We start from the raw sequence: 25373 nt of genomic DNA, 5'->3' as shown, positions 1-25373 counted from the left end.
ATAATAAACTCATCAGAACAACTGCCCCGATTCTTTATTATTCGAAACCTTTTATACATGAATTTGTTACTTAAACTCTACACAATAGTTTTTCTCCAGTATGTACATATAAAGCGAGACAGATAGCTTTTCTCTTGGAAAGTCGGTGTCTGTTTTTTTAACAAGAATTAATGCTCCTCGCGGTAGGAACGGCTATGTAGGATGCTTACTCACCAATGTTTACTTTGACCTTTCTCGAAGCACCTAGTTAAGCCAGCGCGCATCGCTGACGACGCGGTAGCAACTGTTTATAAACAACTGACCCTGGAAATGTGCAACATTGTCACTGCTGCTGTTAAGTTGTGTATTTTCTACTACCGTATGGGGGTCTATTACTGGTTAATTTCTTACTCAGATTGATATTGGATTTTGAGGCCTTTGCAGGGGTACATTTTCGAAGGATAGGATCAGGGGAGGAGCTTGGGGTAGGGTTTCGTTGTCTCATCAGAGCGTTGTCGCTAGTATGAACGGTAGTGCTGTTCTAGCTTCGTCCGGAGTTCGACCGGCTATGGTGGGTGACCAGTGGGCGACGATGAGACTCATCGAGACGGGGGGACAAGACAAACAAAAACTGATAAAGAGAGACAAAAGACAAAAGGAATTAAATTTGTATACTAGACATTTGAAGAAAAAAATAAACGGACTGCATATAGCAGAGATCACGGGTTGCCAACACGTCTCTGATAGGAACATAGGGTTGTCTTCCTTGGGCCTCGAGGGTATTCAAAAGTCGCTCTCTGGCGGCGTCATTATCCGTACATTTGAAGCGCCCAAACTCCGTTGCGCATCCATGTTTCACTCCCGTGTTGAAGTGCCCAACGTAGAGCAACAACTCGCGTGGTCTTTCATTCTCCGTAAAATGAAAGACAGTGCAATTCCATTTCTATTGTATGGAAAAAGCTCTTTGATGAATCAGTTATCCTGAGGTTGGAACTGTGCTCGTCCGCACCTAGCAAACCTCGGATAATAAACTCATCAGAACAACTGCCTCGATTCTTTATTCTTCGAAACCTTTTATACATGAATTTGTTACTTGAACTCTACACAATAGTTTTTCTCCAGTATGTACATATAAAGCGAGACAGGTAGTTTTTCTCTTGGAAAGTCGGTGTCTGTTTTTTTAACAAGAATTAATGCTCCTCGCGGTAGGAACGGCTATGTAGGATGCTTACTCACCAATGTTTACTTTGACCTTTCTCGAAGCACCTAGTTAAGCCAGCGCGAATCGCTGACGACGCGGTAGCAACTGTTTATAAACAACTGACCCTGGAAATGTGCGACATTGTCACTGCTGCTGTTAAGTTGTGTATTTTATACTACCGTATGGGGGTCTATTACTGGTTAATTTCTTACTCAGATTAATATTGGATTTTGAGGCCTTTGCACATTGCCAAACTGCGTGTTCGATGTCATCGTAACCGTTTCCACACCGACAGATGTTGCTGTCCACGAGGTTTATTCTATTGAGATGAGCATCTAGCGAGTAGTGGTTGGTCATAAGTCTACTCATCACGCGAATGAAGTCACGACTTAAGCCCAAGCCTTTAAACCACGCTCTCGAAGAAACATAAGGAATAATTGAATGTAACCACCGTCCAAGATTTCCAGTGTCCCAATCGGTTTGCCAACTCGAAAAGGTACTCTGACGCACTAAATGGTAAAATTCATCGTGTGAAATTTGCCTGTCATACAATTCACCTTCCTGCGCCCCACCTTTGCGAGAGAGTCCGCCTTCTCATTGCCTGGGATTGAGCAATGTGAGGGGACCCATACAAAGGTAATCATATATGATCTTTCGACCAGCACACACATCTGCTCCCTTACCTTTGAAAGGAAATAAGATGAGTGCCTACCTTGTTTCATCGACCGAATAGCCTCAATCGAACTGAGACTATCCGTGAAGATGAATTAATGGTCTGCGGGCATGTTGGAAATCATCCCCAATGCGAAGTTGATTGCTGCCAGCTCAGCAACAAAAACGGAACAAGGTTCTTGAAGTTTGTGGAAGGCGCTAGAGTTTTCATTGAAGACACCGAAGCCAGTGGATCCATTGAGACGGGACCCGTCTGTAAAAATATCTTTTCATGCAATTGACTTGTTGGTACTTTTCAGTAAAAATACGCGGAATAATAATAGGTCGAAGTTGATCGGGAATCCCATGAGTTGCTTGTTTCATGGTCAGAAGATTTTTTTAAGGGTAAAGTCTATCAGTGACTATGTGAAAAACAATTTTGCCAATATCGCGCGAAAGTCTGTCAACGACAATGACAAATATAAGCACTGGTAAATACTTCAAGAATCGGACTGATTTGAAATTAGGGCGCAACTACTTTTGTAAATAATGACTTCTCGCGAATTAAAGCTAACTCTAAAAAAACTAGCTATACCGCCTGGTAGAGGAATCATTCATCTACCTGTTTAGGTTTACAAAAGCTGTTGCACCAAAATCTCAAATCACTCCAGATATCCTAATACTTTGGCGGTTTCTTTCAGAACACGTAGCACATCTTATACAGCGGTACAGCCTTATAAAGCAAGCGGTACCTTAATGCAGTGGGGAAACGGATTTGAATATTAAAGATTGCACTCGAGAAAAAAAAAATGCAACACTTTTTTGTGTGTATAACTTTTTATTGCATGGGTAAAAATGATGTAATTGTGAGTAAAACTAGTTTAGAGTGTAATGCTTACATGTGCAAAATCTCGTCTTAATCTGCCAAGTGGTTATCGAGATGGCTTCCAAGCAAGAAGTGCTTCGACAAAAAGTCATGGAAAATCCAGACCATTCTTACAGGTGGATCGCGAAACAGTTTGGAATCAACAATTTGACCGTGTCCTGTGTGGTAAAATCGTTCAAGAAGACCCAGACGACCCAGCGGCGAGCTAGCAGCGGAAGGAAAGCGAAGACGACCGACCCCGTGAACACAAGGAAGGTGAGGGTTTACTTCAAGCGCAAACCAAACCTTTCGATTCGGGACGTGGTCAAGAAGGTCAATTCTTCCGTTTGGCTCGTCCAGCAGACAATGAAGCGGGCCGGACTTCATGTCTTCAAGGTAAGGAAGGCGCTTAATTGAACCGATAAACAGAATACGATGGCCAAGTCCCGCGCCAGGAAGCTGTACCGCGAGTGGTTGGTGCAGACGAAATACATCGTAATGGACGACGAGACGTACATAAAGCGGACGCCAAGCAAATCACCGGCCTGGAGTTCTTCGTCGGCAAGTTCCGCCTGGATGTTTCGGAGAAGTTCCGGAAGAAGAAGGTCAACAAATTTGCCAAGAAGTACTTAGTGTGGCAGGCGATCTGTGGATGCGGCAAATTCAGCAAGCCATACATAATGCCTGCTGTCCTTCCTCCGGTCCCACGAACGTGACACTCTGTTTTGGCCGAGTCTGGCATCGTACCATTACGCGAAACCGGTGGTGGAGTGGTACGAAACCAACGATATTGTATTTGTGACGAAAGAGGCACATCCGCCAAACTCCCAAAACTTAGCTCAATAAAAAAAAATCTGGGCGATTATGAAGGACAAGCTCCGGAAAACAGGGAAAGTCTTAAAAAACGACAAGGATTTGAAGAAAGAGTGGATGAAAGTCTGTAAGAAAGATGGCGAAAGTGTTGCACAGGGTTTGATGGGTAGCGTAAAGTTCAAGGTGTGGGCATTTAGCTTAGTAGAGGAGGTTGATTTAACTAACTTTGCAAACACATAGATAATATGTGTTTATTTATTCCCTGAGAGTTTCAAAAATATACGACATAAAATGAATTTTTGGTCCTCATTTTTGTCTGTTGCATTTTTTTTTCGAGTACAGCCTTTACATGATTATTAGCCAAATACTCGTATATTATCTAAATCGTTTAATTTGACTTAAAAGTTGTTTAACCTTTATAAAAGGTACACATAAAATGTGACATGTTAGGGCAAACGTATGTTCTACAAAACGCATACGCACATTAAAAAAAATCATATAGTAATGAATTTTGGTTGGACCTATTTATGTAATTTTCACAGTGCGTCTAAATGTATGCCGTGTTTTTTTTATGACTATAACAATTTTTTTTCATTTCAATTTTTTTATTTGTTCAGGCTTAATCGAATAAACTTTACAGAGCATAATTATCTTTTGCGTTATACATTATTAATGTCTTAAATCTAAAGTTAAAATCTAAAGTTAAAATGTAAAGTTAAAATCTAAAGTTAAAATCTAAAGTTAAAATCTAAAGTTAAAATCTAAAGTTAAAATCTAAAGTTAAAATCTAAAGTTAAAATCTAAAGTTAAAGGAATTGAACCGAGCACTCGTGGCCGTCTCTAGGTTAGTGGAGATTTACAGTTTCATGGATGGGGAGAGGAAGAAGGAGGGTTGAAGTATGATTATAAATATTTATGATACAAATATTTCATTATTAGTAAACATGAACATGAACACAAACACACAGACACAGACACGCATACACACACACTCACACACACACACACACACACACACACACACACACACACACACACACACACACACACACACACACACACACACACACACACACACACACACACACACACACACACACACACACACACACACACACACACACACACACACACACACACACACACACACACAGACACACACAGACACACAGACACACACATACACACACACACACACGCACACACACACACACACACACACACGCACACACTCACACACACACACACACACACACACACACACACGCACACACTCACACACGCACACACACACACACACACACACACACACACACACACACACACTCACTCACTCACACACACACACACACACACACACACACACACACACACACACACACACACACACACACACACACACACACACACACACGCACAAAATACAAACTAAATACAAGTTTAATCAAACTTACAATCTGAGGTTAATATTTTTCAAGAAAACATATATGAGTTTCATAAACTCCAGATCACGTCCAGCCAAAACATCCCGAACTGGAACACTAGGTTGTCAACCTCGAGTCCGAAGGGGATCATATACCTCAGATCTGACTCCACGATGCTCAGCACAGGACCAAATAACGTGATCTGCGTCCTGGTAACCTTGTCCACATTCACAGAGATTGATGTTCTTCAGCCCAACACGGATCAAGTAAGCGTTTAACGAATAGTGATTGGACATGAGGCGAGATATCACACGAATCCACCTCCAACCTTTTGAACCAAGGAATCTTCGACACCTTAGGGATGATCGAATACAGCCATCGTCCCAAACACCCTTCACTCCATTTATGTTGCCAGCTGGCGAGTGACTGTTGACGATAAATGAAGAAAAATTCGTTGCAGGCGATTTGTCGATCGTAAATATCGCCTTTGCAAGCGACTTCGGCTTGTCATTGCCCTGAATCGAGCAATGAAATGGGACCCATGTAAAGGTGATGACAAAAGATCTTAAAGATAAATCATTTAGAAGCTCTCGTATTTTCATGAGAAAATACGAGGAGTGCTTTACCTCATGGAGCGAATAGCCTCGACAGAACTGAAACTATTTGTAAAAATAAAATAATGATTTGGTGCAAGTGAGGCGATAGTTTCTAGCGTATAATGTATTGCCACCAGCTCAGCAATATATACGGAACAAGGAGTTTGAAGCATTCGAGAGGCGCTATGAAATTCGTTATGAATACCAACGCCTCTTTTAGTGATCCATCTGCGAAGAACGATCTTGCGGAATCAACTTGGCCAAACTTTGCAGCAAAAATTGACGCAGCAATCATGGAACGATGATGCTCTGGGATTCCACGAATCTCTTGCGTCATAGATAAATCAAAATTAACTGAATTGCCGAAATCGGAGAAGCATACACGATGAGAATTATGTTGTGAAGGGTTGACATCCTGTATTATGTACACGTAGTACAATGACATAAAACGGGTTTGAGTGTTTAGCTCAAGAAGCTTGTCAAAGTTTTCCATTAAATTCACAACGGGTGAGGAGCCTGAGGGACAATTCTGAAAACCGATCACAGAGTGGCAATATGCCCGCCCACACTTTAAGGCTCATCGTATGAGTCGAATGCATGCATCCTAACGCGATACGAAGACAGCGATACTGGATCCGTTCCAGTTTGATGATGTGCGTTTTAGCCGCCGACTGGAAGCAAAAACTACCGTACTCTAAAACCGATAAAATCGTTTTTCGGTATACCGTTAGAAGATCTTGCGGATGGGCTCCCCACCACGTTCCGGCAATTGTACGGAGAAAAATGTATCCTTTGTTGGCATTTCTGCTTCAGATACTCAATGTGGGATTTCCAGGTGCATTTAGAATCGAACCAGACCCCAAGATATTTGAATGACATAGAATGAGTGATCGGTTTACCCAAAATTTGAAGCTTCGGTTGTGCTGGGCTTCCTAGACAAAACGACCAACTCAGTTTTCTCCGTGGAGAATTCGATACCTAGCTGAATCGCCCAAGTAGACAAACTGTCTAAGGTATCCTGTAAGGGTCCTTGCAGGTCGACCCCTTTGGGCCCTGTGACAGACACTACGCCGTCATCTGCAAGTTGTCTCAACGTGCAGTTGTCACTAAGACACACACCAAAAAATTCTGAATTTTACTGGCGATGTAAACATCCATGCATGCAAACATTCATACATGTAAACTTCCTTTTCACGTAAACTAGCAGCTTGCAAGAAATGTTCAAAATCAAAAGCCCCCTTAATATTCAAGAACACAGAAGCCATTTGCTTTTTTTTTTTAGCAAAAGCCAACTGAATTTCTGTGGAAAGCAACGCGAGGCACTCGTTCGTTCCCTTGTCCCTACGGAAACCAAATTGAGTATCTGAAAGTAGGTGGTTCGTCTCAACCCATTTGTCCAAGCGAAAAAGAATAATTTTCTCCAACAATTTTCGAAAGCACGGGTTTGCCAGGCTTTTTAATAGCTATAACTCTCACCCACCTCCAATCATCCGGGACAATATTGAGCTCCAGGAACTGACCAAACAAGTTCAACATGTGCCTCTTAGCGACGTCTGGGAGGTTCTTTAACAAGTTGAACTTGATCCTATCATCCCCGGAGCCGAATTGCTACACGAAAGGAGCGCGATTGAGAGCTGGCTGATCTCGTCTACCAAATTCGTCGTTTCGCGAGGAATCATCCGTTCTGGCACGGAATCAGGACACACTTTTCGCGCGAACTTGAGAATCCAACGATCCGATTCTCCTCGCTCTCGTTGTTTGAAGACCGGTTACGCATCCTTCGCGCCGCGTTCCAAAGCGTATTCATCGACATTCCGCGCGATAATCTGTCTACGAATTACCATCAGTATCCGCGTTTCATGGCTTTAATGAGGCTCTTGAGCTCACGTTCAAGAACCGAGTATGCTTCGAAATGTACCGGTGTCCCACGTTTCCGGAAAAGTTTACGATAAACCTCAGTGCATTGCTGGTCCCACCAAGGGGAAGGAGGTTTCCTACGGAAAGACGTTCCTGGAACCGGCCGAGTTTGAGCTTGAAGCGCGCTGTCCAAGATCAGATTGGAGAGGAAGTTATATTCCTCCAATGGTGGAAGCCCTTCTACCGACGTTAGTGCTTCATCGATCACAGTCTTGAACTTTGTCCAATCGATATTACGGGTAAGATCGTACACGACGTTAACGGTTTCCGACGGATTGAGTGGGCAACTGAAACTTTGATCGGCAAGTGATCACTACCGTGGGGATCTTGGATCACATTCCACGTGCAATCCAACGATAATGCATTAGAACAAAGTGTGAGGTCTAATCTACTTCTATTCGATGATGGGCCAGCCAAACGTGTTACTTCTCCATTGTCAAGAATTGTCATATTGAAGCTGTCGCAGAGGTCATACATCAAAGTAGAACGGTTGTCATCATCCAGTTCCCCCCAGCCTGTACCGTGGGAATTAAAATCTCCCATAATCAACCGTGGAGCAGGAAGTACTGAACATATAATTGAAAGTTGTTTTCGATTAACAACGGCTCTAGGAGGAATATAAACAAAAGCAATACAAAGGCTCTTATCTTTAAAAATAGCCTGACATGCGACAACTTCAATAACTGGAAATTGTGGAAGATTCACGCTATAGAAGGAACGGAACTTTTTGATCCCCAAAAGTACCCCTCCTCCACGCGAATCCTCGCGATCTAATCGAATAATGTTAAAATTCATAAAAAGGAAGATCTATATCAGAAGAGAGCCAAGTTTCACAAAGAGCAAATGTATCACAATCATTATTGTGGACTTAAAACTCAAATGAGTCTAATAATAATAATAATAATAATAATAATAATAATAATAATAATAATAATAATAATAATAATAATAATAATAATAATAATAATAATAATAATAATAATAATAATAATATTTTTTTGTATTTATTTAAGACACTTTTCATCCGCAGATGCATTCATGTCTGTTTCAGTTTAGTGTAATGATGTGTGGGTGTGAGCAGGCATGGACAATCATTTACATTCATTTCATGCATTCATTTACATTCATTTGCCTCTAACTTTTTTGATCAACAGCATTCCACAAAATTATGTATAGAGCTTTAGTAGGTATTGTTATAAGCTACAACTTTTGCTTGTAATTCAAATCTGTATCTCTTATGCATCACGAATCAGAGCGGGCAGAACTCGTTACTGTTTTTCAGTGAATGTAAAATACATTCACTGAAAAACAGTAGTGGATTCTGTTTGCTCTGGTTCGTCATGCATAAGAGATACGGATTTGAATTTTTAACAAAAGTTGTAGCTAATAATAAAATCTACAAAAGCTCCATACATCTTTTTGCGGAATTCTGTTGATGAAAAAAGTTAGGGGCAAATGAATGTGAATGAATGCACGAAATGAATGCAAATGATTTTCCATGCCTGGGTGTGAGTGTAAGTGTTTATGGTTAATTGCACTTAGCTTTGTTTTGTCTCCTTCTGGTTCTTCGTTGATCATTACATTTCATCTCTTTCACTTCTGCTTCTCAATTAATTTCACTTTTACTTCTTCTACCTTTTCTTCATCTTCTTTCTGCATCATCTTCGTTTTTGTTCGTAGCCTTCGTCCGCTTCTTGTTATTTTGTTGACGGGTCTCCTTCATCTTGCTGAATTGGCTGCGTCATCTTCTTATATCTTCTTCACTTCTGATTATTTGTTGCTTAATGGTATTCTTCTTCATTCACTATCTTCTTCTTTCTTCTCACCATACTTCAAATTATTTTTTTTACTTCTTCATCATCTTCTTTCTTCATCCTTCTTTAATTCCATTGCTTTGGTTTCCTCTTCCACGTCTTCACGATTTCTCCAGATTTCCATCGGTGTCGTCTTCTGCATTTTGTTATTTTCCGCTTTATCTTCTTGATCTTCTTCGTATTTTTCCACTTAATCTTGCGTTCCGCCTTTACTTCATCATAATTTTCTTTTGATCTTCTTCTTCTTCTTTTTCTTCCATCCGCTATCCGCTTTGTATTCTTGATGACCTTCATTTTCTTTACTTGATCTTCATCCAGTTACATGTTTGCCTTCATCATATTCTTCCTTCCTTCCTTGCTCAGTTAACTGTTTCACCTTCTTGCCTCTACACCGGGTTTCGGCTGCTCCATCTTCTTCACATTCTTCCTTCCTTCCTTGTTTCGTTAACTGCTTTGCCTTCTTGCCGCTACACTGGGCTTCAGCTGCTCCATCTTCTTCACATTCTTCCTTCCTTTCTTGCTACGTTATCTGCTTAATCTTCATTGCCATTACACCGGGTTTCGGCTGTTCCTTCTTCTTTTCTCTACATCCTTCAAATTTTCCGGTACAGTCCAGTTTGCCGAAGAAAATTCAGCATATTTGTGGTTTGCTCCTCAGAGTTTCCTAGCGCATATCGTAAGCTTGTTGTGTCAATGCTGTTCTCTTGTCATTGCCTTTGATAGTTTTTGCACTGCAAAATCACGTGTCGGACGTCTAAAACCGTTCCACAACAACTGGGCGGGGCTTCCTTCTTCAACAAGTACGTATGGGTTAGCCGCGTGTGACCAATTCTTAGTCGTGTTAGCACACGCTGGTCGAAAGTGTTTCCCCGTTCCGTCCACTTGTGCGTGTCGTCTTTGACTTCTCTTAGTTTGGAGTCTCTGGTCGCGAACCGTTGGTCGTTCCATCGTTGGCGAATGTTTTGCATCACCATTCTCAGCGCATCATCGCCTGGGATTGGTACATCAATGGGAGGTTGTGTTCTCGCCATGTTTGCCAACCGATCAGCTTCGTTGTTTCCGTGGATGCCGGCGTGTCCAGGTATCCAGCAGAAACGGACGGATTTGTTTCGTGATATTTGCTCCACTTCCTGAATCCATGGGTGCTTAGATGTTCCAGCTTCTAAGGCCTGGAGACAACTTGCAGAGTCCGTTAGAATGACAAACTCGTTCGAAATATTCGGAATGGAAACAGCCATCTTAATGGCGTACGCCTCCGCAGAAAAAACGCTACATTCTTTTGGGAGGCTGTACTTTCCCGCTAAACCATTGTTATGGAATGCGGCACCTACAGTGTTGTCGTGTTTGGATCCATCGGTGTAGACGACGGTTGATCGATGGAAGTGGGTCGACAGTAGTTGTTGCACTACCGGGTGGACTTTCTCTGGAGGATCGCCGGCTCGTACACATTTTTTAACGTCCCACAGTGTGCCACGGACAATCGGTCTGCCGTACAAGTTGACCGACAGCGGGGAGCTGAGTTTGTCAGCTCATTGAGGCGATCCGATGCTCGTCGAATGAGAGGGAGGCTGTTGTTGTTCTGATTCTTTGCTAGTATCCGAATTGCAATTCGCGCTATGGATTGTGCTGCTAGCAGTTCGAACGGTAAGGTGCCCGCTTCAGCCATGAACGATTGTATCGGGCTAGTGACGAAGGCTCCGGAAGCAAACAGTACCATTTTATGGTAGGCTGGAGCGAGACTCTGTAGCGTTACTGGTCCTCCTCGGCTAACTATTCCAATACCGTACATCAGTTTCGCGGTCACTAGGGCCGATCCCACCTGCAGTAGCGATTTTCGATCGCCACGCGGAAGTTTGGCACCGATCATCTGAAGGATTCGTAACCGAGGTTCGCACGCTTTCTTCACCATTTGACAGTGAGGTTTGAAGCTCAGAGTTCGGTCTAGGGTTACACCCAGGACTCTTAAACGGTTTGTCTTCGGGATGCATACTCGGTCTATCACGATGTTACTTCCAGGTTCTCGACGTGCATTCGGACTGCAATAAAAAATGTAGGACTTTGTTGCTGATATGCTGAATCCAACGCTTTTCGTCCACTTGTCGACAGCTTTGAGGCTTGTAGTTTGCGATGTAGTCCTTCACTTTTTGCCCCTCGTACGACGAGGAGAATGTCGTCTGCGTACAGAAGAGTGTCGACTCCTCTCGGTATTACCTGGAAGATAGGCTGCATTGCGACGAGAAACAGCGTCACTGATAGAACGGAACCCTGTGGTACTCCATTTTCCAGCTGGTGTTTGCGAGACATATGTCCTCCTACGGACACCTGGAATGTCCTTTCCGAAAGGAAGCTTTGCAGCATGTTCATCATCCGCCCACGTAATCGCCATGATTTTAGTATCCGCAGAACTCCGTGTCGCCAGGTAGTATCGTATGCTTTCGACAGGTCCAAGGAAGCTATCAGGCAGTGTTCATCTTGGGTTGGCAGCGATCTTTCCAACTCGCCAAAATAGGTATCAGTGCCGCGGCCTGTACGAAAGGCGTGCTGATGTTTGTCAAGACGTCCACTCAATTCTAGTTCGGTGGTCAACGACGATTGAGAATCCGTTCGAACAGCTTCGCCATGCAACTGGTGAGCGATATTGGACGGAAAGCATCAGGTCCGGAGTCGTTGCAGTGCGGTTTTGGAATGGGTACGACGACAGCATTCCGCCAGCTAACGGGAAACACACCCTCGTCCCAGATTCTGTTAAGAAGCTCAAAAAGCGTCATTTTCATGGATAGTGGTAAACGTTGGAGTAACGGATACCCAATTAAGTCAGGACCTGTCGAAGCACCTCACCCTTTGTCGAGGGCCCACAGAAGTTCATTAAGCGTGATATCGATGTTGTATACATCATCGATCGGTGTCGGTGTTTGATCCATGGATTCTCGTTCGGCTGCTGTCTTAACCATCTGGCAAGATGAAGAGTAGCTAGAGGTTGCTGATCTTCCACTATAGCATTTCGCTAATTCTTCCGCTACTTCTTCGGGCTTGTCCGTGAATCCATCTGCTCGCTTGAGCACTACGGTGCGTTGTTGTCGACTGCCTCGCAGAGTGTTGACCGTCCTCCACAAATCGGTGGTTGAGCTAGTGAGATTTTCGCTACGAAGTTTTCCCACGATTGCGTTTTGGCCTGGTTGATAGCCTGTCGTGCCACTGCTCTGGCTTCCTGGAATCTAGTCAGTGCTTCGTGTTGGTCTGTGTCGGAAAGTAGTAGACGTCGCAGGGATCGCAAACTTTTTCTTCGCCGTCGAATAGCCGTCTTTACTTCGGGGCACCACCATGATACCGCTTTAGGTCCAACACGACCGCTGGTTCGTGGTATGGACTTAGTCGCTGCGTCGAAAATCATTTCGGTGAAACTGTTGATTGACACTTGATCGAATACTTTCGGCTGTGATGCTTTCGTATAACGACCAGTCGGCTTGTTCGTAGAGCCATTTTCGTCGCGTCGTTCGCGAATACGACCACCCGGGAATGGACATCGTTATAGGAAAGTGGTCGCTGTTGAATGTGTCCGAAAGGGTTTGCCAAGTAAATCTACGGGCCAGATACTCGGAGCAGAACGTCAGGTCGATTGCCGAAGTGCTACCTGTAGCCGGATCGATAGGAGTAGGGGAGCCGTTGTTGAGAATAACTAGTTGGTTGTTTTTTCGGCAATGAATCTGTCGAGAGCGGTTGATGTTTTTGACCCCCAAGCGAGATGGTGCGCGTTGAAGTCACCCAGAAATATAACAGGACCGTTTAGTTGCTCGAACAACTCATTCAGTGCGGCCTGACTACCCTGGATTGCACTCGGCGGAATATAAATGGATACTACTGTTACCTGCATCGGTGCGTAGATGCGTGCAGCTACGAGCTGTAAAGTGGTATCAATTTGCACGCGCTCGAAAGGTATACCTTCCCGGATAGCAAGGCCTACCCCGTGCTGCCAGTGGTGTACACTGCTCGACTCTAAGAGGAGCGTGTAGTTCCTTCCAACAAAGTCTGGCTGTAACACATTTTGATTCACCTTGGTCTCCTGAAGCGCTACCATGGAGGGTTCATGGTCGGCAATGAGGAGTTTTAGCTCGTTAATGTTGGCCCGTAGTCCTCGCAGGTTCCATTGCAGGGCAAAACAACCGCCAGGGCGACTATCCGGGGATGATAGTGATGACGAACAAGACGATGATGATGATGAACTGTGCACTCGAGTAGAAATTTCGACCGGATTCCAGGAGGAGGTAGAAGGTGCAAGACACTCGTGACAGGTCCCACCTGCTGCCCCCTGAACATCCGCTCCCATCCTTGGGAGGGGGGGAGGTTACTTCACGCTCTCCCTCCCCACACCGATTTTGCGATACTGGTTGTTGCAGTGATGATGACGGTGTCGATGTATCTCGACGCACTTCACCGGTGGAATGCCGGTTACTAGGATCGATTGTATGGAAGGAACGAAATTCACCGGCGGTATGTCGAGAGGAAAACTGCATGGGCGTTCTTTCCCCCGGAGCAGACCCAAACCGGCTACTAGGAGTGTTGTTGCCAACACTGTTGTGATTGCTAGTTAGCGCTGTTGCTGTTTCCGAAATGGAAAAAGCTTCGTGACGTTGGGGTGATGGCGAAGTGCATACGTGTGGTTGTGGTTGGTTGGTAGGTAGGTAGGTGTTCGAAAAATCCGTTACATTAACATGGATCGCAGAGGGGGAATCTCTATCAACGGGTTGGGGTAAGACGTCCCGGACAGATCCTCCCACCTGCTGCGCTCTCGCTTGTGAGAGTGGAAGAGGTACTACACATTCCCTGCTTCCAAATCGATGGTCCAAATCGTTGTCCGTGTTCGTTGCTTGGTCATTAATACTGCTCATTGTGTAATTAGAGGAGTTGATGTCGTCGATTTTGCTGGCTAGGGGGCGTTTCGTCGATTTCAGACTCCTCGTCGATACTTACAGTTTCGGAATCGTGCGGTGGGTTTTGTTCGGCGATTACTTTCTTCAAAGGAGGACTTTGGCAACCGGGTGATGTACTGTTCGACTTGTTGCGTTTTTTCTTCTTCACAGGTTGACTTTGTTTCATTTCTACAACTGCAGGTGAGCGGGTCCTTAGATGCATGGATGGTCCCGCTGTTCGCGACTCTCTGACTTGCTGCTGCTGTTGTTGCTGCTGTTGTAGCTGTTGTTGTTGCTGCTGTTGTTACTGCTGCTGTTGTGGTTGTTGAGCTGGTTGGCTTTCCGCATGGCACATGTTTTTGATATGGGCAATCAGCTTGTCGATCTTCTCGTCCTTTCGCTTCATTGCTTCCAACAGATTAGCAATCTGGGCATCTTTCTTCTTCATCTCTCTCTCTCGAGTTGTTCGAGCTTTTGACGATCGAAACTTGGCTGGGCTGCTGCTGCTGCGTAGCTTCTCACTCCTGCTTCAACCTGCTTGCGTGCTTCCGGGTACGTGAGATTGCGATCGACCTTGATACGGATAACATCCGTCTCCTTTTTGTAAACGGGGCACTGGCGATTGTTCAGACAATGCGGTCCTTCACAGTTAATGCAGTGGGCAGCTTCTCCACATTCCTCATTCTCTTCAACATGGCGCTCGGCGGAACAATGCAGACAACGTTGTGGACCAGGACAACGGACACGCGGATGACCATAACGGAAACAACCATAACATAGCAGCGGGTTTGGGTAGTAAGGCCCGGTAGCAACACTCAAAAGACCAATCTTAAAATTGTCGGGATAATTACATTTAGCAACAGTAAGAATTAAAGTGGACGTGTTGACACGGCTACCGTTATCATTACGCGTAATTCGTTGAACACGAATCACCCTCTGCCTGATAAGTTCCAGCAGTACATCTTTTTCCTCTATGTCAATCAACTCGAAACAGGAAATGACGCAGCGACTAACGTTCAGGTTTGGATGTGGCTGGACCAAAACCTCAGTGTTATCGATCAATGCTGTCATCTTCAACAATTTTTCAACCTGGAAAGGGTTACGAACTTTTAGGGTGTACCTGGTACCTTGCGCTTCAGTTGACGCACCTTCGATAGGATCACCTGCGACTTTTTCAACTGATTTGCCGATTAAAAAAGGATTTTTCGGCAGTGGCGCATTGTCCTTTCCGATCAGTTGTAGATACGTGAATTCTCCGAACTTGTTCGTAGGATCCATGAACGTTGGCAGTCTTCTCCCAGACCCGCAAGGGTCACCGCTACTTGCGGCCGTCATGGCCACACTCCTTTAATCTACCACTACTACCGCAACCAGTTGCACGTTGGAAGAAATCAATGAAAAAAGACAACGCCCAAGTAACATTGCAAGTTTTATAGAGGTTTTATAGCATTCTACAAGTCTAAATCATGGTCTACAGAACCCTCATAAAACCAGAATTGTTACTTGGACGGTCACCCGTTGCCTACCCCAAAGATAATAAAAATAGAAAAATAAGGGTTTTTCTTACCTTATTATCCCCTTCAACGGCTATACCACAACACACAAGGTCAAAAAATAATTTTTCCGACCTTCCGATTCTGTCAACAAACTTTTCACCAAAAACCGAAAAAAATCGGTTTGTTCGCACTTGAACACCTCTTGCAACTCGGGTCACACAGCAGCGAAACCACAATGGGCCACACTACACACCGGTAGAACGATGCGATGGCGCGCCGTTGTTGTCACTATTGCTGCTGGCAGAGGCACTTTAGTCGCACTTATTTCACTGAAATCTTCGCCGATTATGATCGGACTTTAGTGTTAGACACTAGTAATCACTATCCACTTGCTCTCTTAAATAAAGAAAAAAAAAAAAAAAAAAAAAAAAACTATCCACTTGTTGCTAATCGCGTTTTTGGAACGAAAAAACCGAACTCGAATGAATAATAATTGTTGTTGTTGTTGATCTTTATTATTGACATTTTACATCCTGCGGATGCATTCATGTCAGTTGAATTTGTTTTTGTGTAAACAGTGTGTGGGTGTGTTCAGAGTGATTACTGCAAATTTCCTGCAGTGCAGAATAATGTGACGAACGTCAACAACGGTTCCACAGCATTCACATGCTGGCGGAGCTGTTTTCTTCAGCAGAAATTCATGCGTAACCCTAGTATGACCAATGCGCAGACGAGTGAGTATGCGTTGATCGGCAGAGCTGTACTGATCGATCCACTTCTTCGTTTCCCTTTTGACCTCCTTCAGCTTCACATCTGTCCATTGTGCCCAACGTGCTTCCCATAGCTGACGAAAGACTTGGTTCATGTTATTGATGGAATCAATCCTTGGTACGGCGACGTTGGTGTCGTACGCTTTCGACAGATCAAGTGATGCAATCAAGCAGTGTTCGTCCCGATTTGGCAATGACCTATCCAACTCCGCCAAGTATGTATCGACGCCTCTCCCAGCTCTAAAGGCGTGCTGCCTCTTATCCAGTCGTCCATTCGACTCCAACTTAGTCGTCAATCTGCGGTTCACGATACGTTCGAACACCTTTGCGATGCAGTTGGTCAAAGTGATAGGTCGGAAAGCAGCAGGTCCAGATTCAGAACAGTTTGGCTTCGGAATCGGCACTATTATTCCGGTTCGCCAGCTGATAGGGTAAACGCCACTACACCAGATTCTGTTTAGAAGCTGCAACAGTGCAATTTTGACGGATACAGGCAGACGTCGGATCATCGGATACCCTACCGAGTCAGGACCTGTAGAGACACTACGTCCTTTGTCGAGTGCCCACAGAAGCTCATCCAGGGTGAAGTCCGCGTTATATATCTCGTCGTTGTCCGGAAGAAAATCCACGCGATCCCGTTCCGCTCTTTCCTTCGCTGTTTGAAACAGTTGGGGATAGCTTGAGGTCGCTGATCTCTCACAGTAGTGCTCGACCAGTTCTTCTGCTATTTCTTCCACCTTCTCCGTGTAGCCATCGGGTCGCTTGATAACCGCCTTGCTGTATTGTCGTTTGCCTCTCAGGGTGTTCATCGTCCGTCACATTTCTGCCGTTGTGCTGCTAGGTGATATTTTTCCGACAAAGTCCTCCCACGAATGTTCCTTAGCTTCCTTCACTGCCTTCTTAGCCGCTGCCTTCGCTTCCTGGAATTGCTTCAAAACATCCGCTGTGTCCGATCCTGCTGTTCTGCTGCGCTTCAGTGCTCTCAGAAGTTTTCGACGCCGCTTAATCGTCGTTTTCACTTCCGGGCACCACCACGGTACCGATTTGGAACCAACTCGTCCTGATGTTCGAGGAATGCTAGCGGTTGCTGCTGATAATATCCGATCTACGAACTCATTAACGCCAATCTCGTCATCCGGTTTGATGCTGCTGGAAGTCAGTCGTTCGAAGAATGTCCAATCTGCTTGGTCGTAGAGCCATCTTCTTCGCTTCGTTGCGATCTGTGAGAATTCAGGTGAAGAGACGGTGATTGGAAAGTGGTCGCTGCTGTGGGTATCCGGAAGTGTTCGCCAGATAAATCTGGGAGCTAGCACCTCCGAACAGATCGAAAGATCTATGGCAGAAAATAAACCGTTTGCTGGATCCACCCGCGTGTGTGATCCGTCATTCAGGATTATCAGATGTTCCGTCAGTGTCTTTTCAGCGATGTAGCGGCCAAGCGCATTCGATGCCGTAGAACCCCATGCGGGATGGTGCGCATTGAAGTCGCCAAGTACCAACATTGGCACGGGCAGACGCTCCAAGAAATCATTTAGTTCTGTTTGGCACTGTTGCTGGGATTTCGGAGATATGTAGATTGACACTACCGTCATTGGCGTCGGAAGATGGATGCGAACTGCAATGGCTTGTATATCATAATCGATATCGATGCGCTCGAATGGAACCCCTTCACGGATGGCAAGGCCCACTCCTTGCTGCCAGTACTGACGACTACCGGTTTGAAGAAGCAGGGTGTAGTTCTTGCCGGCAAAGTCTGGCGCGACCACACGATTATCCACTTTCGTCTCTTGCAGCGCTATAACGGACGTTTCATGCTGGCTGATGAGCAATTTGAGCTCGCTGATGTTGGCACGTAGACCACGTATGTTCCACTGGAGGGCAATACATTTCGTGGGATGACTACTGCTGACTGTTGCTGATGACGAAGATGATGCTGACGGTCTACGCGTTGGACTTGACATATCGGCTGGATTCCAGGAGGAAACAGAGGGTGTAAGACACTCGTGACTGGTCCCACTCTCGTCCCCCTGGACATCCACTTCCCTCCTGGGAAGGGGGGAGGTTACTTCACGCTCTCCCTCCCCACACCGATTTCGGAATGCTGTCTGACGACGAACTTCACCGGCGGAAAAATTTCCGAACCGGTTACCGGTGGCACTCACAATGTTGTGGTAGCTAGTGTTGGCTGACGGTGGATTTTCGCTTGGCACTATATGCCGACGGCTGCTTTCGTTGGAAAGTGGCCATATGGGTGTATTGGATGTAAGCGAGTGATATCGAGGTGGTATTATGGTAGGTAGGTAAGTGGTATGTTGCTCTAATGTTTCATAATCGACCGCAGAGGGGGATTCTCCATCAACGGGTTGGGGTAAGACGTCCCGGATGGATCCTCCAGCCTGCCGCGCTCTCTCCTGTGAGAGTGAAGGAGGTACTACACTTTCCCTCCCTTCAAGTCGATCGATGTCGTTGTCCGTTTCGCTTGTCCGGTAATAGTAATAGTAATAGTAATAGTAATAGTAATAGTAATAGTAATAGTAATAGTAATAGTAATAGTAATAGTAATAGTAATAGTAATATAGTAATAGTAATAGTAATAGTAATAGTAATAGTAATAGTAATAGTAATAGTAATAGTAATAGTAATAGTAATAGTAATAGTAATAGTAATAGTAATAGTAATAGTAGTAATAGTAATAGTAATAGTTATAGTTATAGTTATAGTAATAGTAATAGTAATAGTAATAGTAATAGTAATAGTAATAGTAATAGTAATAGTAATAGTAATAGTAATAGTAATAGTAATAGTAATAGTAATAGTAATAGTAATAGTAATAGTAATAGTAATAGTAATAGTAATAGTAATAGTAATGGTAATGGTAATAGTAATAGTAATAGTAATAGTAATAGTAATAGTAAGGAGGAGGAACCACTTCAATGTCAATTGCTTCAAGAGTGTCTTCACAGTAGGAAGCATTGCCAGGACAATGCTTTTCAGAGGATCAGAAATATCGATACCGTCCACAATGTTATCAAATGAGAACAACCCAGTTGAAGAAGGGACTTGTGTTCTTAAAACTGAGACATCAGGGGTTTTGGAAGTTCCCGGGAGAGGTGGAAAATCCTGGGTATAGTCAGTTCTGCGGAATCCAGGAGGAGTAGAAGTCTCCTTTTTTCCGCCACTCCTTGATTTGGGCAAGCTGATTTGGGGTTCTTGATTTGCAACTTTCCGCGAACGGATGCGTTTTCGTTTCCATGCAGAACCTTCCAGAAAACGGAAAGAAGTTCCCTCCTCAGCCAAGTCAGAGTCAATCTCGTCATCTGACAAAAGAGAAAAGGGATTTTTGTCGTTGGTCGATGGCTTTTTTGCAAAAGACTGTCTGGAACGTTCCTTAAGTGAGCGTTGTACACACTTAGAAAAATTCATGTAAATTTAGGTGCTCTGAGACTGACATATACGAGCGTCAATTATGACATAAAATTGAGTCATAATAGACGCGAAATTCAGCTAAATCAAATGTACTTTTCGTCGAGTAATGAACTTTTCAGTCTCGGAGCACTTAATTTTACATGACATTTTTGTTTACGTCTCATCCATTATGTCAAAGATGGATTCCGTCACGTGTAAAATTAGGTATTTCTAAGTGTGTAGTTTCTCCCCGCGTTGTTTGTACATCGGACACGAAGGGGGGACCATGAGGAGGAGTTTCTTTGCAGTACACGCATTTTGGTGCAATGCACAGGCGCCATCCTCATGCTTCTCCCCGTATTTGGAATAGCGTGCCTTGCTGCCACACTGGGAGGCCGTATGTAAAAATGCATCATGGTTGGACCTATTATATAAAGTGTAAGTGCATGTGTACGCTTGGGAAGCCCGCAAGTAACCGCGTGTATGTGTATGTATGTGTGTGTGTATGTTAACCAGTTCCGGAAACATGGCCAGAACATGCTCTGGTTTATATGGGGCATGAGGCTAGTTCTGCTCTCAAACGAATAAAACTCATCATGTGACACCTCAAATCACATTAGAATTCAAAACATAGTTCAACGCTAGTTATTTGAAGGCTCAGGGCCGTTGGCTACACCTGGCTATGTTTTGAAACCCCCAGGGAAGTGGCCACTTTCAGACTTGGATCAAAATTCATCATGCAATGCCTCAAATCACATGAGAATTTATCTATTTCCTCTATGCCCTATGTTTAAGAAAGTTGTGTCTAGGAAAGTAAATAGAAAATCTTTTTTTTAAGTTTGTTCTGTGCTAATAGCCGCGACGAGATAACATCGATTCAAAACTGCTGCGTGCGAAGGAAATTGTAAGCACAGCTGACGGACAATGGAGGAAACAACTAGGTCCAACCATGATACAGCGTAGGTTCAACCATGACACAAATATGAATCAATATGAATTAATGCATTAATAATCTGCTAACATGAAGTTTACCACTTTAAGTATTATTATACTGCAGAAAACTTTTGAACATGTAACAAAACATTCATATTGTGGAACCAAGTTGATGAGAAAATGAGATAAAAGTGGGACTGTTTTTAAAAACATAATAAAACCGATATTATTTGAAAAATTGTATTTTTTTTATAGTAATGAGCTTTTAGAGGAAGTTTCTTAGAACATATGGACTAAATTAGCACTAGTTAAAATGAGTCCAACCATGATTTATGTTTGGATGGGTCCAACGAAAAGACATTACCCTACAAATTGTATGAAGATTTTTACATTTTACTGTGGACTTTAAATCAGAAGACCATAAGAAAGTAATTGAAATTCGCGCAGTACAGTGTTATCATATTTTGTTTGGGAATTCATCTCACCAAGCATATTAACCATTACTATTTTCTACTTTTAGAGTCATGCATGGAAATTTCAATGATGATTGGCATTCGACTGGAAAGGAACAACGTTGATCTTGGTAGTCGGCCTCTCAAATGTGAGAGTCGTTTACGTGAGCTCGAACAGATATTGAAAGCACATGACGCACCGATGGAGTTTCTCTGTCAGTCGATTGGCATCGCCATTTCGGATCGGGATAAGTTGGACACATACCTGTTGCAATCTTTTCAACGGAATATACCGCCCAACTTTCATCTACTGAATTCCGTTGACACTGTTGATCACCCGAAGTCACACCGAGAAGCAAGTTAGTATTTCTATTTTTGTAATTTTGCATTAACAAAATTACCAATAATTACTGCGATTTATTAGATCCAGAAGAATATCCGACTCTACTACACTTTGCCGCCTATTGGGGACTCGAGAGATTATGCCTTCAACTGATGGACTGTCCTGGAGGAGATGTTGCCTGTGAAATGAGGAACATTTCTGGCCGTACTCCTTCTGACCTGGCGGAGATAGGAGGTCATTTCAAACTGGCAAACAGTTTCAAGAATTTTTCGGTAAGTTTTATTACTACATAAATTATCTCTGCGAGAACCACACTGAAAATGAACGCGACACTTTTTTCAAAATGTTGTATCTCGGATTCTAACCATTTTCTAATATTTTTATTAAGTTCAAATTGACCTAGGTGGTAAATACAAATTTCAAAAATAGTTTTCTCATAGACATCACTTCAGATTGGAAATTCTTATGGCGACGATTTCTGCAACGTTTGTTTTCGGATCCACTTTTCCACGCTTTGACACATTTTTTTTTTCATTTTCCTCTGTTCCTTGGAGAGGGAAAGAGAGGAGTGAAAAGTCAAACCTCGAGTTCCAGTTTGTAAACGATGCATTTCAAAACCAGTGCAGGCCGCCATCGTCGAGCGTGGAAAGCTGGATATATTACCATTATTTTAGATCTTTTTCGAATGTTAGTCATGATGCCCAGCTACAAAATGTATTTATCACGATTGCATATTAGATAACAAAAAAAAATCATCCTCAGGCACGGAGACTATCAGAATCACCCGTTCTGTTTTAGACTCAGCCGATGAAAATCAAGTTGATGTTGTCCAATATACCCAAGACAAATTTCACGCAAACTCGACTAGTGGTTGGTAGTGCCCTCTCAGATTACAAATTACAGTTATTGGGTGTAAAGAATTGGACTTACTAGACATTTCTGTATACTTGTTTTCATGGCATGATTTTTGATATCAGTTGATATCAATGACGCGTTCATCTAGATAAAATTGATAAATATCAGATTTTTAGCCATAGATCCATAGGCTAACATTGGAGTCATATCATTTCCCCTATATATAAATTTACATATGTTTAGTAAAATTAGGTAAAAACATAAAATAAATTAAAAAATGCTTTTAAGCAATTTATTATCTAACACTTTGAACCAGATTTGAGGACAATTTCAACATTATTCACAAAATGTAAATCGAAGCGGGGTCTTTTGAGAAAATTTAAAAGAAAACAAGATTTTTCAGTGACTTTTTCCGTTTTGAGCTTCTGGAAAAATAAACGCGGTTAAAAAGTGTTAAAAGTGCACGTTTACATCAAATCGTTTTGTTGTCGTCGTTGCACTTATTCCTTAATCCTTATGAAGCAAGAAAACGATTTGACGTAAACGTGCACTTTTATCACACTTTTTGTATTTTTGAAGCAGTCCAGTTTTAGTGTCAACCAAAAATGCTGTCATATATTCTCCGATTTTGATGCGACCAGAAGAATTATTTTTCTTTTAAATATTTGATCGTATGCTCTGTGGCTTTTGCTCAGTAGTCTTAAATGGTGAAAACACATGCTTATTTTCAGTTATTATCGGACCTTTTTTCAATAATTTATGGCGTTATCTTTTAATTTCGATTTTGTTGTATTTTCTGTCATCCCGACTGTGAAAATTATTTACCACACTTTAGTATAGGTAGGTAATTATAGGCAACTAATCGCTCCCTTACTTCTTTTTCAGCAAATGCATGAGTTCACTACCATGTACCATTATTTCAAAGGAATCAGTGAAGCCTCCCCCCATAAGGTAGTCATTGAGCCCAAATCATCGGCGTCTGTGTCAGGGCATAATACAAAAGAGAGGTCACCGATGATGGTCAAATCATCACCGCATGCGGGTAGAGTACCGCGTCATCACCAAAGCGAAGGTTACATGGAAATGAATGGCAGTGGCAGTGATATTGAATCTAGTCAGTGCGAAACCATGAATTCGGTTTCGAATTTGAATTATTTGAATGTAGATGCCTTGGCATGTGGCCATGATGAAGTGGACTTTGAAATCGATTCACAAAAACAGGCAGAGAAGGATAAGGAGATATTGAATAATCTTAACAGCCATGACGAAAGTGTCGAGCGGGAGCATGGTATACTGTTCAACGAGCTGCGAATAACGGAGCCCGAATACTTTGAATCCAGTGATGTCAACAAAAGTGACGCTTTTAGCCAAGAGTGTTCCAATTTGTTGGAAAATTGTAATGTATTTTGCAATAATGACTTTGATTATATGACACATCCTTCTAATCTGCCAGTGAAAATCGCTGAATCTGAAAGCGATTATCTGGTTCAACCATCCAACATCCCCATACACGAATATTGTAATTTTGATTTCGGCAGTGATTATCAACATACTCCTAGTAATAAGCAAATCAATGTAAATCAAGAGGCTGGCAGAGAGATCTCACACCTTCGATTGAGTTTCAAAAGAAAAGACCAGGAACATGAGTCCAAACCGAAGGGTAATACCTTGAAGAGACAGGAAAGCAATACGTCGAAGAAGTCTGTGGATGATGAGCTGCTGGAAATAATAACAGATTTTAAGAATAACGTTTTTACAATTCAGGAAGTGGAGCAACTGGTCGACTCGTGGAAATCACGTAACGATGTGCAGAAAAGCTTCAAGGATAAGCAGGAACAGCTGCAGAAAATGCGAGAAGAGTATGAACGAATCCAGCAGCAGATGAAAGAAAAGCTAAAGAGACCGACCCCATTCGAGAGAATGAAGAAAATGTTTACGAAAAATAAGAATATTCCATCGAAAAAAAACAATCCTTGTGCTACCACCCCGTCAGATGTTTGTGATGATATCAAATTCTCAATGCTCTCACCTTCACCAAATTCTCACCGACCAATCAGTTCAACCAGTCTCCAGAGCATTTCTAGCGGATCATCAGGTCGCATGAGTACCCTAAGTGGTGCCAGTGTTGGGGATAGTGGGACACATTCGGATTCTGATGAGCGAAAATTCAACCGAAGCAGTTTGATGGATAACTATATGATTCCTCCGGCTCCGCGACCAGTCATCACTCCTTCGGGAACACCTACTCCGATTGATGAAAAAGATCGTCCATGTGTCCCATCTTCTAATACCGATGGACACTACACTATCTTTCCTTCAAATATACCAGTTTTCCAAGATTCTTCTAATGATTACGTAAATACGCCATGTTCTCCGATGCTGAACCCCATCGACGAAACCAAAGAATCAGAAACTCACGTGCAACCTATAAAGATCCAACGTCACGAAATTATTTACTCTCAGTTAGAAAACGTAAGACCTTCATTGAGTTCTTTTAGATCTAATTCGGACGATGGACAAACTCCTAGTATTGATGATAAATAGTTAAGATTATTATAGTACACTTTCAAAAGGCTTGCTAATGACTGCATGTATTATAAATGTTAGTGAAATATTTTATTACGCTCCTGTATATACTATGGTACCTATAACCTATATATATGATCGATACTCACTGAAAGCTAATAATGGAGGACTTCTGCTGGACTCTTCCGTTGGAAAAATATATTGCAAATATTTTTCCGTAATTATTTTCGTTCACTATATCCGAATGCAATGAGAAAAACAAAATATGAAAAGTTTTACTTCCAGGAATTATTTTTATTAATTTAGGGGAAAGTGGGCAATTTCGCCATAAGGTCAACTTTTTGAACATATTTTACAAAAATCTTCTGCAGGCTTAATGCTTGAAGCCTACTTGAATAATCAATTTAATTTTAGTCTGAACATTTA

General features: G+C 42.9%; 1 protein-coding gene across 1 annotated transcript in view; it reads left to right on the top strand.

Annotated features, from left to right (window-relative positions):
- stumps (DBB domain-containing protein stumps) overlaps positions 1 to 25119 on the top strand; it is a 46919-nt gene extending 21800 nt beyond the window's left edge. The window contains exons 4-6 of the mRNA XM_065235386.1: positions 21292 to 21582; positions 21648 to 21838; positions 23307 to 25119. Coding sequence (XP_065091458.1) covers positions 21292 to 21582; positions 21648 to 21838; positions 23307 to 24965 — 2141 coding nt within the window. The 3' untranslated portion in view covers positions 24966 to 25119. The remainder of the gene's footprint in view (positions 1 to 21291; positions 21583 to 21647; positions 21839 to 23306) is intronic.
- Positions 25120 to 25373: the final 254 nt, after the last annotated feature.

Source organism: Ochlerotatus camptorhynchus, unplaced genomic scaffold (genome assembly GCF_037179485.1).
Source record: "Ochlerotatus camptorhynchus isolate MF236.1 unplaced genomic scaffold, CSIRO-AGI_Acam_v1.1 ptg000477l, whole genome shotgun sequence".
NCBI classification, from domain to species: domain Eukaryota; kingdom Metazoa; phylum Arthropoda; class Insecta; order Diptera; family Culicidae; genus Ochlerotatus; species Ochlerotatus camptorhynchus.
This window is presented reverse-complemented; position numbering and strand designations above follow the sequence as displayed.